We start from the raw sequence: 20270 nt of genomic DNA, 5'->3' as shown, positions 1-20270 counted from the left end.
TGGAGACTAGGTTAAAAAACTAACTAAGCATATATTAGTTAAATATAGTCATATGATTAGTAATAGAAAATAATCATATAATTATATTACTATCTTACATAATATATAACAGATTTACTTTATTAAAGTTTTAAACTTAAATTGTATATTTTACGTGTATTAAAATATTTCAATGACATGCATTTAAGATTAAAAATAACACACAATTGTTTTTTATGTTATAAATTTTAATTTTAATTTTCTATAATTAAATAAGTTTAAAATGATACAACTAATATGTGAGTCATCACCTCCCGATCTCCTATCACAAGACATTTTCAAATTTCTTATATTTGAGTCTTACACATAATTGTAGAATCAAAATTAGGTTTTTAAATATAGTATTATACTTAAAGAGAAATTTCATTATTGTCTCAATTTAATTCCTTTTCATACCTGACATTAAAGGAGAAATATTCTTATAAGAGTTCATGTTGTTAATTTTTAGGCTCATCTCATTGATTTTTAGTGAAACAGATGTTTATGTTAATGTTTGATTAAGAAAGTTTAATGAAGATTCCTATTAGACATCAAGATAATCAAGTTATTTATATGTAAATGTTTATTTCAAAAGACTTTGAAAGGAAGAAGAAGAAATAGATTTGAGTATAGAAAATGAAAAAACAACATAAGTAAACAAAAACATGAAAATAAGAGGAATAAAATATGGAAATCCAAGAGAAGAGAGGGGAAAGAAAGTGGTCGTGACACTTGGAGAACGAAGTCGTCTGAGATAAGTGGTGGTGTCGCTACTTAAACCTAAGTTCAAGATAGGACAATGGAGTTTCAAGAATACTCTCTAGAACACCCTTTCACTCAAAGTTGACCATAATAACTTTATTTCATTAAATGATCAACCTTTTACAAGTAACCAGGAGGTCCTTTTAAAAAGGCTAAGAGAGGGATCTCCTAAAAATAATACAAAGCATGAGAACTATCTAAAAAAAAGTATCTTCTATTAAAATCTTAATGACGAGGTAGAGGGAGAATGTTGCTCACTCAATACAAAATCATCTAGAAGGTGTTCTTTCTTTCTTTCTCTCTCTATCTATCTATATATATATATATATCTTCCATGTGCAAAGTGGTCCCTACACCAAGACCTTTCAATATGATATTCTTTTGCACTTTCAAAAGGGATCTTATTAGCAAACTAGGGATGTGGTAAGAACAATCCATTCATATGGACTCCTTATTGGTCTTTCATGCTTCTAGAAAGGTAACAAACTCAAAATGGGAGGTGTCACCAGAAAGTCTACAAAACACAAACATGAGTCCAAGATTTTATTTAAAAGTAAACTAGGTAAAAGAAGGAAAGTGAAGAAACTTTCCTTCGAAATATGTTTATTTTTCTTAAGCATTTTCCTCCATCTCTGGTAGGGGTTAGGGGATCATGATATTCTTTCAAAATGTCACTTTAAAACTCTCTCAAGTGATGACTTTCATCACCTACTTTATACCTAACTATTAAAATTCAACTTCATAATAACAATGTAACTTCATTGTCATAACGACATTGTGTAGCTTTAAAGATATTTTTTATATCTCTAGTCCTAAACAATATTCAAATACACTTGTATTAAAAATAATTTATTCTAAATCAATTAAACATATTGTCATAACTTATCAAGTTCACGATGATATACATTATAGTTATGTATGTCACATAGTTTCTATTTTTTATACAACTTTGGAAATTTAATCTTCCATACAAAGACTCTTATCTTAAAAGACAAAAGCATACAAATTATACTTACGAAGATTGCATGGATTTTGTTATCAAGCATACAAAGGTTTCTTATCACGAAGATTTCACAAAGTAATGGTGAATCTACGAAGATCTCTAAAAGTAAAGGCACTCTCATCAAAAGAATGACAATCATGCTTAGTATGTCTCACATAATGAGAATGTGATAAACATGTATACTCATCATTTTTGCGAAGACACCCACTTGTAAAGAAGCAATTGCTTATCATGTTTGTGTTTTCAGTCAATTTTACTACACTAATATCACATGATCATAAATAAATTCACAAAGTTAAAGTGAAATTGTGAAAGTTTAAACACAAGTTGCAACAATAATTTCCTAAATAAAGACATTAGTGGGATACACCACAATATATAAAAAAGACATGGTAAGCAAAACAATAACAATGAGACATAAAAATATGTATGGAAATTAAGAAGAATTGTTTCACTTTATTGAATTTCATGACAATGTATGCTTAGGTTTCATGTGGAAGATGAATATGACCTTTTGAATAGGTTGTTTTGAACTTTTAAACTATACATTAATTTCTCTTTTCCATCGCTACAATGTATTGGTTCAAGATGAGATAAACAAAATACTTTCAATTCTCTTTGTTATAGTTGAAGGTTAAATGATCCATTCATAGTTCTTTCTCCAAAAAAACATACAAATAAGTATACTCCAAAAACAAATGTCCAAATGATCTTGAAACAACAAATCCATATCATTGAAGATATGATTCATTTCATGTCTTTTCTATTTTATTAGCAAATATTTAATAAATAATTTTTAAATGATTCCATTAATTCAATAGTAAAAATACTACAAAGAATAATGAAGTTAAAAAAAAAAAAAAACCAACCCAATTATAGATCTCTTTCTTTTAAGCCAAGAAGTAAGTTATTTAACCAATTTTTAATAAAATACTTGTTTGTTTTTTTTTTCTCTCCCCAATGTTATGAACGAGAGTTGACTAAAATTTTGATTACATATATTTTGATGCATGTTATGTTAGAAGAAGCAGGAGACAGGTTCCTTAAATGCATGGTACGTGGGCATGTGAATGGCTTTCGATTATATGCAGCAAAAGACTGTCTGATGCAACGTCTCCATCAAATATAAAGCTCATGAATGCCTCCACTTTACCACATCCACCACTGTACATTTTCATTTTTTTATCACTATCCATGAAACTTTGTACTTTCCACTTCTTCAGATCGGACATTCCCAGATCCATTTTTTCATTATTTTGCCCATCCCAATCATTTACATTTCATTCCACCTAAATAGTAACCATAAACATAATTACACTTTCTATTTCGCATAGGTTTTTCGATTACAAATGAAATATTGGGTTTGTATATGCACTTCAAAAACCTCTTATTTATTGAAGATTTATTTTTTATTTTATAAACATTTTTATTCTCCACAAATTAATTTCTACAGATTTTTTAAATCGTCACAATTAGAGTCGTAGCTATTAATTTACGGAGATTTTTAATATTTTCTGGTATCTGATTTATATTGCAGAAGTCTTTTGTGAAGGGTTTTAACCTCTTCTATTAGTAACTATTATTTTGTAGAAATTTGAAATTTTTTTCATTTTCAACTATTTTACTGGAAAGATTAACTCTAATTTTTTCTCAATTTAAAGATTTTAAGCCACCTCATTTGTGTTATTTAGTTTGTGAGTTTACTATTTTATTTTGTTTGTCTTACATGACAATGTCATCATTGATATGCTTATATTTTTGTTAACAATATTTATTTATAACAAGATTCAAATACTATAATTAAAACAAAAAAAAAATATGACAAACTTCTTTTACCAAAATGTTGAATTATATATCATTAAAACATTCAATTTTCAAAAATATCATAGTATATAAAAGTAAGTTAAATTGATACATAATTACAACTAAATTCATAATTATTCAAAATTCGTAGACTAAATATAGTTTCATCCTAAAATACATCATAAACTCCCTAAATGTTGCTAGCACGAGATTTTGCAATAATTTTGAGTTTTATTTGTAGCTATGTATACCGTGATTATTAAAATTGAGAAATAAAAAGAGATGTGTACTTCTTAATTTTCTTTCATTTTCCTCTTTTAAATATATACTTGTCACCTTATGTTTAATATGTTTCTCGTTTTTACAATTTATATTTTTAACATTTGTACAAAGAACACACTCTAAACAATTTACTTTTCTTGGTTTTGTACAATTTTTTTAAATGGAAAATGTAATGATAATATTCCAATTAAAAAACTAATATTCTTAATATTTTGTTTTAATTAAGGTGATAAAGGATCGGGTCAATGTCTATTCGCATAACTAACAAAATTCAGACCTTAACCGTTTCGTTATGTGTCAGATATCTATTTAAAAATTATCACGAATATTTTAAAACTCGTGGATACTCGTGAATACTAGCGATAGTTTAAAAAAAATTATTTTATAAATTTTTAAAATAAAATTACAAAGTAAAATATAAAATGTAATATAAATTAAATTAAATATAAATTAAAATTTAATTTTAATTAAATTTATCTTAATAAAATATAAATTAGTTTTAATTTTAATTAACTTAAACTTAATAAATTATAAATTTAATTTTTTGTAAGTAATAAATATAGTGGATAAGAATAGTATGATACTCACATTCAACCTGTTTATATAAGGATATTAACATACACACTAACTGGGGATAATAAATATCATACCAACTATCTACTATGAATTTTATCTGCATGTATCTATAAATAAATACAAGATATTTTTCTTATCTTAGTTTCATTTAAAAAATAAACATAAAAAAATAGAAACTAAGATTGTTTGGATTTAGAAAATAAAAAGTCAAAACCGACTCTAAATTTTGTAATAGATGTAATTGATTTGGTAAAATAATTTGTTTTTCTACATTAAAAATAAGTTTTAAATCAAAATATGAAACTATTATATAGTCTTAATATATAAAAACTACTATCAAAATAAGTCTTAAATCAAAATAAAAAACTACTATCTAATTTGTTTTTATATATTTTTATTACTTATTTTTTAATATAAAAACATATATCAAGAAATTTTAAATTAATATATTAAATTGTTATATTTTATTTATTTTATTATAATATGAAAATGTATATTAATAAAATGTTATTAGTATGATTATTAAAAAGGATCTTGTTAAATTTATAATTTAATCAATTATATAATAAAAAAATAATAAATATTTAAAAATAATAAATATTTAAAAATAATAAATATTTAAAAATAATTGTATTAGGTAGAGGCATTGCCTTGCCTCTACTTAAAATTATCTACAATACATGGCCTTGTGTGACATCCGGGCACTAACGAGGGCGGGGAGTGATCGCCGGTGCAAAAGACACGAAGTGCAAGGAGTACAAACAAGGAGCGGCTCCTGGCAGGCTTCCAGTGGAAGGGACACATGGATGAATCGAGCATACACCGGAATAAGAGGGATCTAGAGACTGTATAGGTATGAGACTATACAGTTGAAGGATAGCTTAAAGGGATTGATCTGGCTACTTATATCACCAAAATGTATTTGCTTTTCGGTAGCCTAACCCATAAGAACTCTATGGTTAAGCGTGCTTAGCCTAGAATAATTTAGGGATGGGTCCTTCTGGGAACTTTTCTTGGAAAGTGTGTGAGTGAGGCTAAAGCACATTAGAAAGTCTCATGGTGATGTGAGGGGGTAGTGGTTCGATTCCCTGTAAGCTGTCGGGGCGTTACACCTTACCTATGGTTTTTTCATCTTATTCTTAGTTTCTTCTGCTTTGAATTGAGTTGGAAAACTAGTAACCAAGATTGGAGGAATTGCACTTGGTCTAAAGTTCTTAGGTTCTATGTTACAAGAATGAGTCTATATCTACTTTAGAGTATTCCCAATACATTAAATGAATGACTCACTAAGTATAAAAGATAAGTGGCGGTACAATAGAAGAAGAAAAGATTAAATCCAATCTTAACACATATTTATCACTATATTCTTTAACATTATTAGTTTTGTTTTTATAATTTTCACAATCAACTCAAACATTGTTTTAATGAATCTAATCCTTATCTAAATATTGGATAGTCTTAACAAATTAATGTGAATATGATAACTCTCATTCAATCGTATTACAACTAACTTGGTGCACTTGTAAATAAGTCATAATACTGAATAATTCTTTTGAAACTTGATATTTTGTGATGTATGGGCTTTTGGGACTTAAGCTCGAATGAACATAAAAATTTAGATGTTAAGGCTTTTGGGACTTAACCCTAAACATAAAAATCTCAATTATAGTTTTTCCCATCACTTGTCAACAAATATATTTTCAATCTCATGATAAAGATGTTTCTTTAACACCTCGACCAACATAAAATGGAAAAGAAAAGAAGAAGAAAAAGTAAAAAAATAAAAAGTCTCCACAAAAGTGTTACTTGCTAAAAAAAAGTTCCAAAAAAAGTTGGTCACTCTCCTCTCCATTGTCCCTCCCCTTGTCTAAGTTGTTTAATACGACTAATAGTAATGGTAAATCTTGTGATCAAAATCTTTCGAATCATTCACTTTCTAAAGATACGACGTATTGCCTTTAATTGACCAACTAAACAATGGCTTTGACAAAAGAAGAACAAATGAAAAACAAATATTCCTTTTTTTTTCCCTTCCAACTCCCTCTCTTTTAATGTTAATAAGTTTGAAGTATATTGTGAGACAGAATGTTAATATTAGATGAATGTTTGAACAAGTCTAATGGGTTTCATGATTTAGAAAAGAGAAAATATTTTTCATAGAAAATAATTAATTAATGACAAATTATGTTTGCTCATTATTGACATAGAAAGTTCCACTAATACTACTAATGCAAGAATAATAAAACTTGAGTTCACTGGAATGAGTCATGCAGTAATGAGGTTTTGCATGATGATATGATGATATGTTCATAAAAGCAACTTGGATTTTAGTTGGTGGCTTGACAATTTGATAGAAATGTTTTACATGATAATGTAATTAATATGTTTTCTTTTAAGCACAAAGTTACATTAAAATCTATATTGAGAAGTCAAAAAATCAACATAAAATAAATAAAAAAAAGTAAAATGAAACAATAAAAAAAAATATATGTCATTTAACAATTAAAAGATAACAAATTATTGACGTAGTACTAATAAAATAAATATCATATATCTTTATAATTTATTAGTCTACTATAAAAATGTTTAAGTACTTTTTAAATGATAAGTTCACACAGTAGAATTTGCCCCTCATAATTGCCCGAACCTAAAACTTCACTAAATTATAATTTTATATCATATTTTCTGTGAATGACCACTCTCATTATTGTTTTAGAAAGCTTAATTTTGTCATTATCATGCTAATGACACTCATTGCATGTATTATCAATTATTATAAGTTCAAATAATCATATACGTGGTCTTTTCTCAACATTTGTCAACCAACTTTTTTGAACACTCTTTCTTCCCAAATCTGAAATATGCCCTAAACAAACAGCATGTCCTTTTTTACTTTCCTCATTCATCTCAATTTCTATTTCAGCAAAGGAAGTTGGTGAAACCCTCTTTTCGTGTCATAAAAATAAACTAAATTTCTAGTACAGTAAAATAACGAAAATTTAAAATAAAGTGGAGAGAAAAAAAAAATACTTGGACTCAGAAGGAAAGTGTTTGTCGGGCATACAAAAATTCATTAAAGTAATAGACTATGTTTGTAGAAATATATTTTAATGTTCACTCCTGCTATGTTGTTTTAAAATGTTTTCTTTTAATATTCACCCGAAAATATTTGAACTAATAATTTTTTTTATTACCTTTTCTTTTTGTAGGTTTGATTAATTACCCTTTAAGAATGTGAATTTGACTCACTAGAACAGCAAATCACTAGAGATTTCCTAAAATATGAATATTATATATATAATTGTCACCATAATTATTAAGATCTTGTATTCTCTACCAAAAATTCGAAATAATTTCTTCCTAGGTTGTAAAGCCGTACAGAAAATTCTTCATTCGGCTTCAAAAAAATAAATACAATGTTTGGAAAACTCAACTGTAAATGCACATTAAAATCTGTTCATGGGAATAACTGAAATAGCCTAGTCAATTATGATGCAAGATATAAAATGTTTCCTTGATTTCAACTGAAGAATATATTCATAATTCATATTCAAGTGAAACTATTTAGAATAGTTTTTTTAATATATATATATATATATATATATATATATATATATATATATATATATATATATATATATATATATATATATATATATATAATATGAGAAAATTTTGAATATGAAGCTTCAAACACCATGCGAAACATATACAAAATTTATGTATAAGTTTTATTTTTCCTAATATATCATTTGTTGCTTTATCTTTTTCTCCCATTGTTTTCTTGCTTTTCCAATATTTCTTTTGAAAGTAGGAGTTCCCCTTAAGCTAAAAACTACTTTGAGTGACTACTATTTTTCATATAAGAAACCTAGATACGAAACTCCAAATACCAAAACCAAACACGTAAAAGTACACTTGTTAAGGTATATAATTTTACCTATTTAATGTGTATCAATCATTTTCCTCTTTTTCTTATAAGATCTATCGTGTATTTATAATCTTTTCCTTAAATGAAAAAAATAGAAGAAATATGTACATAACATTCATACAATGTCTATTTCTCTATGATTTATCATTCATTACATCTTATAATAATATAAAATATAAGAAAAAATAAAGTCACAATTTTCATTCTATAAAAATTTTCAACCTCCTAATCAAAACAATAAAAATCAATTCTTAATATGAAATGCATGTCGGTAGATTATAATTAGACATTGATTTGCATGTGGAAGTCTCTCTGAAAAAAAATGAATAATTTAGAATTGAATGATGAGGATGGGAGATTGAAATGGACCTCATCCATGCATGAGAGTGAGAGTGAAAGCATAACCACTTTCCATATGAAAAGGCCCACATATCTTGAAAGCATGAATGAAGGCCCATGAACAAAACCAATGTGTGTGTGTGTGTGTGATCTTTCCCAATTATAGGTGGGTGACTATTTTGCAGCAATCCCATCATCATGAAACAATGCCCAATACAGTCCACCTAGATCCTTTTTGTGGGTCACTTTCTCTTACTCTCTCTCTTCTTGTCCTCACTTTCTTCCTCTTCCCCACCTTCCTCGTGATGTGTTTTCTCCATGGACTCTAATAACATGCAAATGTTTCATCTTTCAATGCACCATTAATGATTTCAGCTCCAAGTAGTATCTTTGTTCTTCTTCCCTTTAGTCTATCATAACATAAGACACTGTTGATCTTGGTAAAGTAAGGTTTCAGATTCAACTTTTATAAAAAAAAACAAAATCAGTTAACAATAGAAATGTTATCACATTTTTTATATGGATCGATTCATTGTCAACAAAATCAGTAAATATTTTTTTTACATTTATGACATGATCACTAAAAAAACACATCATGATCACTAAAAAAACACATCATGATCAATGCTCATGTTTTCAAAAAGAGATTGCCAGTTAACCTAAAAAACTATTTTGAGATGAAAAATGAGATTTATCTAAATCATATAACACTATTTTTCATTTTTCATTGTCATCGGGTCATAAATGATTGTGTAATAAGTTTATTGAGTTTTGTAATAATTACTTTAAAAATTTGTATATTAAATTAATTGATAATTTTAAAGAATACTAAATTCTTTAAACATTCCATGTATGTATAATATAATTTTAAAAGAAAACCCATGTTTGAATAAGCTTAGGTATATAAAAAATTAGAATAACTAAGGTTCAACTCAAATATTTGTTAGGAATCTGTAAAAAATCAATATTTATATGAATTTGAAAAGAAATCATCAAGATAAATTTTTTTGAAAGGAAAAAAAAATTATAGTGAGAACCTAATATTATGCAAATACAAACAAAAGTGTTTTTAATGATATTTTTAATATATTTTTGTATGATTTCTAATAAAAAGTCACCTGATGGAATTTTATCCTCAAATGTACTTGGTTTTTTATTAGCTCCGAAAAAAGTGAGATTCAGTTGATATTCTAAAACCCAAGAGAAGCAGGGGCAAATCCGTCAAAACAAAACCTAATGATCTTGAAGATAAGCATTCAGTGGCACATTTGATATTTTACGTCAAATTTAAGTCTGATATGGTAACAAAGCATGCATATAAGGCCAAACCTCTCCCTCCACTGATCCACAATGCTTTTTCTCCCTTCTTTCATCTTCCTCCTTTTTCACCTCATTATTATCCCAAAATTGCAGAGTTTCTCATCCCAGAAAACATGAAGGGAAGGTTCTTATTTCTGTCGGTGCTCTTGTATTCCACCTTTCATGTCTCCTTCTCCATTATCGATGGTAAGCTACAAATTAATCATTCATTTATAATGCATTTTATACTCATACATCTATTATATATATATTTAAGTACTTAATGCTTCACTAATTAAAGTAGATTTTGTAATGAAACTTTGTACAAAATTTTAATCTTTAAACTTTATTACTGCCATTATACACTGATTAGTTATAAGGGTATTCTTGTTAAAAATACCTCTCATCTAATTTCGTACACTTCAACAATTTGAAGATCATCTTCTTTAGCACACCCAATACTCCCTTTGTATAGTTAAATTTGAGTGTCTTTGGTTGCAATTCATTTAAGTGCATTTATATCTATTTCAAGTTAGATATACAGGAAGAGAAAAACACAGAAGTTATATATAAATACAAAAGATTATTAAAATACAAAAAAACAAGCTTCATTCTAAAAGTAAGTTCAAATGAGTCAAGTCAAAATCTATGTATTTTTAGTTCTCATCTATAAGACTGTTCATTAGAAAAGTATAAATTGTTAAACGAGGTCTAAATCTCCATTTGTAAGTTCTCAACTCAATTGGCACTAGAAAATCCAAGCCCCATATTATTAGAGAGAAAAATTTAATATATATATATATATATATATATATATATATATATATATATATATATATATATATATAACGCAATTCTATTTTACAACATTTATAAAATTAAATTAGGTTAAGTTCTTCATTTTAAAACTTATGTGGGTCTAAAGTCACCTAGGCAAAACCACTATTGAGTCATATATTTACTATGTTATCTATGAATAAAAAGTGTTTTAAGAAAAAGTAAATCAACTTCATGATGAATTATTAATCAGAGTGGATTATACAACTCTTGTGTACAGGAGATAAGATAATCCATAGCTACTAAAATTTGAAGACTATTTAATGTGACATGTGCCTCACTCATGCATGTTGGTAGTGAATGAAAAAGGTAGAAATCAAAGTGTAGGTATTACAATATCCACAGAGGGATGAATTTATTGTAGTAATGTTCCTTGATGTGGACATAATTTATGCATGTACCCTTAATAATAATTTTTTTCCTTCACTGTTGGGGTCACTGCCCTAGCTATACGACGGTGACCTTAGTCTTGCACGGCTGTCATAAATTCCATATTTTAAATTCGTGATGGGACCCACAGTTTAGGGTAAGCACAATGCATGCATGTTGCTCTGGAATTTCACATGGCCCTGTGTGTTGCTAGGGACATGTAGCACACACATGCCTTCAGAGATGCACTTTCTCGGGACACTGTTCCGTATGGTAAAAACTACCCTATGCCCGTTTTTGCAGCAGAGATTTTAGGATTTGGATTAGGTTGGACCCTTATTGTCTGTAGCAACTTTTTTACAAATACAGTTAAAGTAAAAAAGAAAAAAAAACATTACAATCTTTTAGTTTCGATGGCATCTACATTTTAGTTTAGAAGTAATTTGATCAAATTTTGAAATTCGATGGCATTCCTCTTATGTTATTATCTCATTCTCGAAATAAGCACCTTTTAATATATTCTACTCACTAAATAAATGCATCATTTATAGAAATAAATCCATTTTATTTTATCTAACAGAAATAAAATTTATTTGAGTAAAATGAATAAAAGTGTGAACTAACCTCTTCGGTGAACGGTGAGCACAGGACTGGTGGCGAACGGGAACTTCGAGTTGGGTCCGAAGGCGTCGGATCTGAAAGGGACGGTGGTGGTGGGAGGCAGCAAGTCGATTCCAGAATGGGAGATATCGGGTTTCGTGGAGTACATAAAGTCGGGACAGAAGCAGGGGGACATGCTGCTGGTGGTGCCGGAGGGGGCGTATGCGGTGCGGCTGGGGAACGAGGCGTCGATAAAGCAGAACATAAAGGTGCTGAAGGGGATGTACTACTCGATCACGTTCATGGTGGCTCGGACGTGCGCGCAGGAGGAGAGGATTAACATCTCGGTGACGCCGGACTGGGGAGTGATACCGATCCAGACGCTGTACACGAGCAGCGGGTGGGATCCGATTGCGTTCGGGTTCAAAGCGGAGAGCGAGACGGTGGAGATGCTGATTCACAACCCTGGCAAGGAGGAGGACCCCGCCTGTGGGCCCCTCATTGATTCGGTTGCTCTCAGGACTCTCTATCCTCCCAGACCTACAAACCGTAAGTTACACTTTTCTCCTCCTTTCTATTATAATTATTATTATTACTACTCACAAAAACATTTTTAAATGTTGCTGCATTTAAATACTTTTTTAATTAAAAAATTAAATAAAAGTATAAAAAAAAATATGCATGTTAAATAAGAGAATTTTTTGCATATGATTACAATTTCTCCATTTTTTATATTTATAATAAATTTCATAAAATTTGTATGTTTTAATAGGTATAAATATATCATAAGTATCATGCAATGAAATTAAATTATATATATATATATATATATATATATATATATATATATATATATATATAATTTAAATATGTTAATTTTTAATTAACTTTGATATATGATATTGTATTTAAATATAAAAAAACAGTATTTTTAATTATTTTTATTTTTTGATTGGAATACGGAAAATTAAATTAAATTTTTTAAAAAAAGAAATTCATTTTAATATTTTTTTTTACTTTTTATCGTTTTTTTAATTTTTAGTTTTGAACATAATGATATGAATGATAATGTAAACAGATAAATATGGTTTAATTCCTAAATATACAACAAGTTCAATTACGTAATGTAATTAAATTTCTCAAAATTACTTGTCGTTAAAACGTTTTTTTAATCAATTTAATATTAAATTCGAGATTATTTTATCGTTAAACTATAATTAATATTTTTTACATGAAAATAAATCGGTAAGTTTTTCAAACTAAGTCGTTTGATGTATCTATCTAATTAACTTATTTCAAAATAGATAAGTTTATTCTTTTTTAATAAACAATCTTAATCGACTTATTAAATAAATATGTTTTAAAATTATTTATTCAAAAACACTTGTTTTAATTAAACAATCTCATCCAAATGTTGAAAACACGTTCAAGAATCGAATTCCTGTTCACTAAAGTAAACTCAATCAAAATTCACCTTTGATAAAGGTTGTTTAGTTGTGATGACTAAGGCATTGGAGTTAATTAATTAATATTACTTCCTCTAGTATATATTATTGCTTTACGATGTTGATAGTTTATATGCATTGAAACTTGAATTAGACAAAACGTAAAAAAATTTCAATTTCCTAAGGGACTGTTTGGTTATACTCGTTTGAAGAGAAAAAAGCTATTTTAATGGAAAAGAAAGTGACAGTTATTTTCTTGTTTGATTTAAAAGAAGAAAAAAAAAAGAGAGATGTTTAAAATTAAATTATTTTATATTAACTTGAAATTACAAAATACAAATAATATTCTTTTTCAGTACACGTGAAATGTTTTAAATCTTTCTTTTAAAACTTTCCCATGTTGAAGGAACAAAAATTCAGTAAGAGATTCTGTTCTCCAGCATTTTTGTTTTCCCTTTATTTCTCTACAATCAAATACTATATATATAATATAAATTTGTTTTAAATGGTAATAATAACATTCCCTTTCATATACTTTTAGTCATTTTTAGTATAGATTCAAATATGTTAAAAAGTTATTTATTTTAATAAGTATTTTTTTTCTCATTTATTAACTCTCTCCCGATTTAAAAAAAAATGAAATTTTAAAAGTTATAATTTTTTAAGACATTTAACTAATAGAAAAAAAAAAGACTGTTTTTAACATGGTTCTTTTAAAATCATAGTCGCATTAAATTATAACTTTTCTTATCAATTCTACGTAATAAATACTTACATTGAATGAAAGCATGTTAGCAGAATGAGTAAAACTTTGATTCTCATAAGAAAACACAGGATAAAAAATTGCTTTTGTCTTTGTCTTGTTTTATTAGGTTACTTTTTTTCTTTTTCAGTTCAAATAGTCCTAATTTTTTCTTTTAAAAGTGAATATTTTAAAACAATATATGACTTCGGGTTAATCTTGAAGTGTAACTCGATCAAACTTTGAAAATAAAACTGAAAATCTAAAAGTATTTACTTAAAATAATTTATAACTATTGACTTAATAAGTTAATTTATTTAAAACTTGACGCGAGGATTTATTTTAATTTTAAAATTATAACTTTCAATATACTTTATTAAAAATAGTTGTTGTTTTTTATATAAAGTAATATTATTAGTTTTTTCAATATTTATTTTCTAAAATATCTTGTTCAAATTATTCTTTGAGAGAAGAAAAGACAATTCAGAGAAAGCTGGACAACACAACCTTTTATAAAATGATGGGTCTAGAAATCCCAGTTAGAAAAAAATAAAAATAAAAGGACAAAAATAAACTGAATAAAGAAATTTCGTTTAAGACACTAAAATATGTTATATTACGTAATGATATTTTGACACATAAAGATTTTTTACAATTATTTAATACTTTTTTTATTATTTTTCTTTTTACAAATATAAAAATTCATTTTTCTACAACTTCATATCAATGTGTGTGAAAGTATTATTTTCTTAATTATAAACTTAACTCTTTCGTTATAGCTATACCAAATAATCACAAACACATGCACACAAGGTGTTTGATTTGATGTAACATTCCTTGTGGTTATTGCTACATATCTGTTTGGTGAAATGTTTATTAATCATAGAAAGCACACAACTAAGAACAAACATCAACAGTTCAAGAGAAAGAAGATGGATTAATACCTATAAAGGCAACAGGTTATATATATATATATATACATGTATATATATTATATTATATTATACGGATGTTTATGCATAGATATGTCAGAAAATTAAGTAAAAACAGGTTGGAAGTGGTCCTACACTCATAGTTCATCATATTATCTAGGTAGGTAGGATGTTCCAATCATATTTATGAAATGCAATTATGCATCTTATAGTACAAAAAGCAGCATAAATTCAAATTCAGAATGTGTCTGAGACTAGAATATAACATCTGTGTTCTTACTCGGTTTCATTGCATGTGATGTGGAATTAGTTCACTGTTCATTACTTACCTAGGTGAATAAAAAGGTTCTGATTGAACAAAACATTGCTCCCTTAAAAATAGGAAAAAATAAAACACTGTACTAAAAATTAAATGAGTGTTTGTGTATTAGTGTGTATGTGTTTGTGTTAAATTATACATACAGGACCACAACATGTAATGAATAGCCAACTATCCACTTTCTTTAGCTTTGCACAATGAGTCTGACTCCTGATTCAACTATACATATATGCATTAATTCCCTGGACAGAGAACCTATTGAAGAATGGTGGATTTGAAGAAGGACCGTATGTGTTTCCGAACTCATCATGGGGTGTGATAATCCCACCGAACATTGAGGATGACCATTCTCCTCTCCCAGGGTGGATGGTGGAGTCCCTGAAGGCAGTGAGGTACATAGACTCAGAGCATTTCTCAGTCCCTCAGGCCACAAGAGCAGTGGAGCTAATAGCAGGAAAAGAGAGTGCCATTGCTCAAGTGGCCAGAACCATCCCTGGCAAAACCTATGTGCTCTCATTCTCTGTAGGGGATGCCAGCAACTCCTGTGAAGGCTCCATGATTGTGGAAGCATTTGCAGGCAAAGACACCATCAAAGTGCCCTACGAATCCAAGGGCAAAGGAGGCTTCAAACGTGCAGCCCTCAAGTTTGTGGCTGTTGGACCAAGAACAAGAATCATGTTCCTCAGCACCTTTTACACTATGAGAAGTGATGATTTCTCTTCACTCTGTGGTCCTGTGGTTGATGATGTCAAGTTGATAAGCCTGCGTAAACCATAAGAGTTTCGATCATCCTTAAGGGTTCTGAGTCTTTGATGAGATTATGATATATAGTTAGAGAATAATTTTATAAGCATGTGTTTCTTATCATTTCTGTCTTTTCTTTTTTACTAAGAGAGGCCTGGGAGTTATGACTATGATCTTCATTCTGATATATTGAAATAAGTGTGTATAACAATTATTATTATATCATCTATAGACTTATACTATATATACAAGTGGAGGGTTTCTAACCCCTTTCATGTATTTTGAATATTATGCTAAAAAATATAGATTATTCATAAATAAAAATAAATTTTCACTCTAATTGATATTTCTATCATGTCATTGTTGTTCATTTTGAACACAAAATTATTCATATATACATTAATTTTTTTTATCAATACATGATATATATCTATATAATAAATTATAAAAGTAATAAGTTTATAGGATATATGATGTGATAATAAGAGAGGAATAGAAAATAAATAAATATTTAAGATGTGTATATAAAATGAAAGTTTATCTTTATCATTATTCGATATTAATTCATAATTTGACTTTTTTTAACTAGAGATTGTGCAGTCACTCAATTAATTTGAAGATTTGGATAAGGTTATTGTAACATATTTAAATCTCCTCTTAGTAGTCATTTTTTTCTCTCAAAAATTCCGAGGGAAAATCCTATATATATTTTTTTCTTTTAAAAAATGAATAGGTTGAGAACTTAAAGACCCGTGATTATTGTTTTCGAAAACTTTCCTTATGATATTAATTTCATTATAAGTTTTGAAAAACTTGTTTTCAAAAATAAGTAAACCAAAATAACTTATGTGTTCAAATTTGCATTATAATTTACTTTCTGGTAAATAAGTGAGACGTTAAAAATTCAAGATAAGGAGTTAGATAAAATAAGATCATTAACATGGGAATTGATTCATTTTAAAATAATAAATAATTAAATAAGCACATGTCGAAGTTCATAATAGTGCATAATATAAATTTATTTGAAATCAAATAAGCACTAAAATATAAAATGAAAAAACAACACACCAAGAACTAAATCAAATCAATTTAGTGGAAGACTCTTTAATCTTCGTCACAACTAAACCTAAAAGTTATATGTGTAGTTATAATACCACTTTAACAACCTCCTACACCTATATTATATATATAAACTTTAACAACATTTGGTGACATTTTAATAAATAAAGATAAATTTGTTTTTGTCAGCAAATCAACATAAAGAAGTCGTTTTTTTTATATTGATTACTATTGTATTTGATGTAAGAGTCATATTTTATGTTGTTATTGGTATAATTGACATAAAAAGATGTTTTTTTTAATTTACTTTTTACAATTATACTACTACTTGTTTATTTTTTTTTTATGTTATAAATTTGTATCCATCGTTATTACTTCATCTCAAATTGTTGTTTGTGTCATCCATCTCCTATCTATTAATAAAAGAAAAGTGATAAAATACAAAAAAAATATCTACTACAGATATAAGAATACTTGCCATAATAAATTGGACTTATTATTACAAGTATTCAAAAACATATCATAATAAGTTGGACTTACTATATTCCTATGCTTGTCATAATAAGTTGAACTTACTGTGTTAGATATTTTAATATTTATCTAAGTTAGCTTAATATGTCAAGTATTTTAATATTTGTGATAATAAGTTAAGTTACTATGTAAAGTCTATCAACGCATGTACAATGACAAATATTTGTATGCTTGACATAGTAAATTCAATTTATCGAGTCAAGTCTTTCGATGTGAAATAAAAAAAAAACATACATTTTTTATATCGTCTGCAATTATGATACCAAAATAACTATAATAAGAAGTTGTGTACATCTGACATTAAAAGTCTCACATTTTGTAGTAAAATGAATAACTCTTACCTTATTCTTGGTACAAGAGGGTATAGATAATATTTATTTAATTTTCGATATTGGTTGTCGTTAATTAATATTGTTGGCTCAAACTTAACATGTCTAAGACATGACATTCAAAATCTTACTTTATTTATTAAATATACAATATGTTTCGGTTGAATTGGTCCGATGGTCGGTCGTCCTTCCTTGCTCTGCTTTCTTTTGATCTTCAATCCTCTCTGAGAACGCGATCCAATGGGTTGTTGACCTGCGGAAGACAGTCTGACATATGTTTCATAAAGAGCTCTATATTTTATTGGGATAATAAAAGATGATTGTACTTGACATCAGTTGTATTATTTATAGAGTTTGTGGCAGTCAAGTCTATTGATTAGTTATCAGTATATTTTTAGGAAATCAAACCCAATAATCAATAATTAATACCGTATATTTGTAAAGTGTAAAATAATCTGACCTATTAATACCTGATAATTGTCCATGAATGACCATTAACTTCGATTGGTATATTTCATATAGTACACAATATATTTGTAATATTAGATATGTTATAAAAAATTAATATTAAAATTTTTTGTAAACTTATATTTAGTTATAATAAAATCACCAATTAGACATCAATATATAATATAATCACTAAGTATGATTCTTTTTCTATATGTAGGTCACTTTGGTGCATTAGTATTTAAATGGGCATGTTTATAAGTATAATATTAAAGCAATTAAATTATCTTTTACATAAGGTCAATTTATTAAAAGTGTTAGAAATTATTAATGAAAAATTAATTAAAGTATATTGGAGTAGTGGAGAAGAACACCTCGGCCAACATATCAATAGGGGACGAGATGACATAAGATATCTAAACTAACAATATTATGTTAAGAAAAATGAGTTACAAAAGGATTAAGGTAATTAATCACGAGTAGGTAATCCTTAAAACAAGAGGCACTTATCAATTCTAAGCTCATAAAGTACAAGACTGATACAGGTATTAAAATAAACATTGTTCACGAAGCATGTAAGTAGATTCCTTTTATTATAGCATTTATCACTTGTCATGTATCGCCGACTTAAGCATCAGGCTCCTCAATTGATGACTTTTATGGCTAAATCAGAAGAGACCACGCAAGTGAAAGCGTTCGGAGGCACATAGACTGAAAAATAAAAGAGCTTAAGTAGACACGTTGAAAACATGAGTACTTCTCGATCTTTATAAGAACATTTTGACACCCACTATAGGGCCAATGTGGATTTTTGCAAACACATGGTGTCTACTTGCAACATGACCAACAACGACAAACCACAAGAAGAAGAGATCCTAGAAAGCAATTATTGGCATTATTATGTTTTAATTTTGTTTATCTGTTTATCTTTTATTTGTATTTTATTTATTACTTTTTAGATAAATAAGGTTTTATTGGAAATATAAGTATTTGGTTTTATTTCTAAAATATCTTATAGAAGCTGGAGATCAACATTCCTATATCAAAAGCACTACAACAAATGTTTGCTTACACAAGATTCATGAAAGACTTGCTTCCTAGAAAGAGAAAATATATAGAAGAGGAGAATATTAAGGTTCAAGGAAATTCTATTGCTATAATACAAAAGTTGTTGCCGCCAAAATTCAAAGACCCTCGTAGTTTCATTATTTCTTGTATAATTGGGAATTTGGCCATTAGGAAAGCATTGATTGATTTGGAAGTTAGTATCAATTTGATGCCACTTTATGATGAAGGAGATGAGAGACTTAAAGATGAAACTAACAAGAATGACTTTACAACTAGTTGATTAGTCCGTTAAATGCCCATATGGAGTTATTGAAGATGTACTTGTAAAGGTGGATAAATTCCTTTTTCCAATGGATTTTGTCATTCTTGAAGTATAGGAAGATGTTTAAATTCCTCACATTTTGGAAAGACCATTTATAAAGATAACTAGAGAGATTATTGATGTTGATGAAGGTCACTTAAAAGTGTGTGTACAAGATGAGATAATCACCTTTAATGTCTTAAAGCAATGCAATATCTTAGAGATGATGATAATTGTTGTAGAATGGAGTAAATAAATAAAGCGATTGATGTAATGCCCCAAATTTCAGGATCTCACGGGTTATTACAAAAATCAGTCATTTTTAAAACTTTCTTATAGCGCGGAAATGTATTTTCAAAAACCTCAACATTTAAACTTGCATCGCATAATAGTTCCAAAATACTAGTCCAATTGCATTACCAAAATAACGATGGAAATAAAATAACTCCAATTACATTGTTTTAAAAACTCAATTGCAATAGCTTTAAATAAAACCCCAAGTACGTCTTTCGTCATCTCACGGATCTATCATGC

The 20270-nt window shown here is 27.8% G+C and overlaps 1 protein-coding gene across 1 annotated transcript; it reads left to right on the top strand.

Annotated features, from left to right (window-relative positions):
• Positions 1–10059: 10059 nt before the first annotated feature.
• On the top strand, positions 10060–16280 carry LOC124827879 (transmembrane protein, putative (Protein of unknown function, DUF642)). The gene is made up of 3 exons (XM_047301046.2): positions 10060–10220; positions 11868–12368; positions 15508–16280. The coding sequence occupies exons 1-3, from the start codon at positions 10148–10150 to the stop codon at positions 16032–16034; spliced, it is 1101 nt and encodes a 366-aa protein (XP_047157002.2). The 5' UTR covers positions 10060–10147; the 3' UTR covers positions 16035–16280.
• Positions 16281–20270: the final 3990 nt, after the last annotated feature.

This window comes from Vigna umbellata, chromosome 1, assembly GCF_029865625.1.
Source record: "Vigna umbellata cultivar VRB3 chromosome 1, Vumbellata_1.0, whole genome shotgun sequence".
NCBI classification, from domain to species: domain Eukaryota; kingdom Viridiplantae; phylum Streptophyta; class Magnoliopsida; order Fabales; family Fabaceae; genus Vigna; species Vigna umbellata.
This window is presented reverse-complemented; position numbering and strand designations above follow the sequence as displayed.

Coding starts and splice junctions, on each gene's coding strand:
- LOC124827879 (XM_047301046.2), top strand. CDS start 10,148: ATGAAGGGAAGGTTCTTATTTCTGTCGGTGCTCTTGTATTCCACCTTT. Junction 10,221..11,867: donor CTCCTTCTCCATTATCGATG/GTAAGCTACAAA, acceptor CGGTGAGCACAG/GACTGGTGGCGAACGGGAAC. Junction 12,369..15,507: donor TCCTCCCAGACCTACAAACC/GTAAGTTACACT, acceptor TTCCCTGGACAG/AGAACCTATTGAAGAATGGT.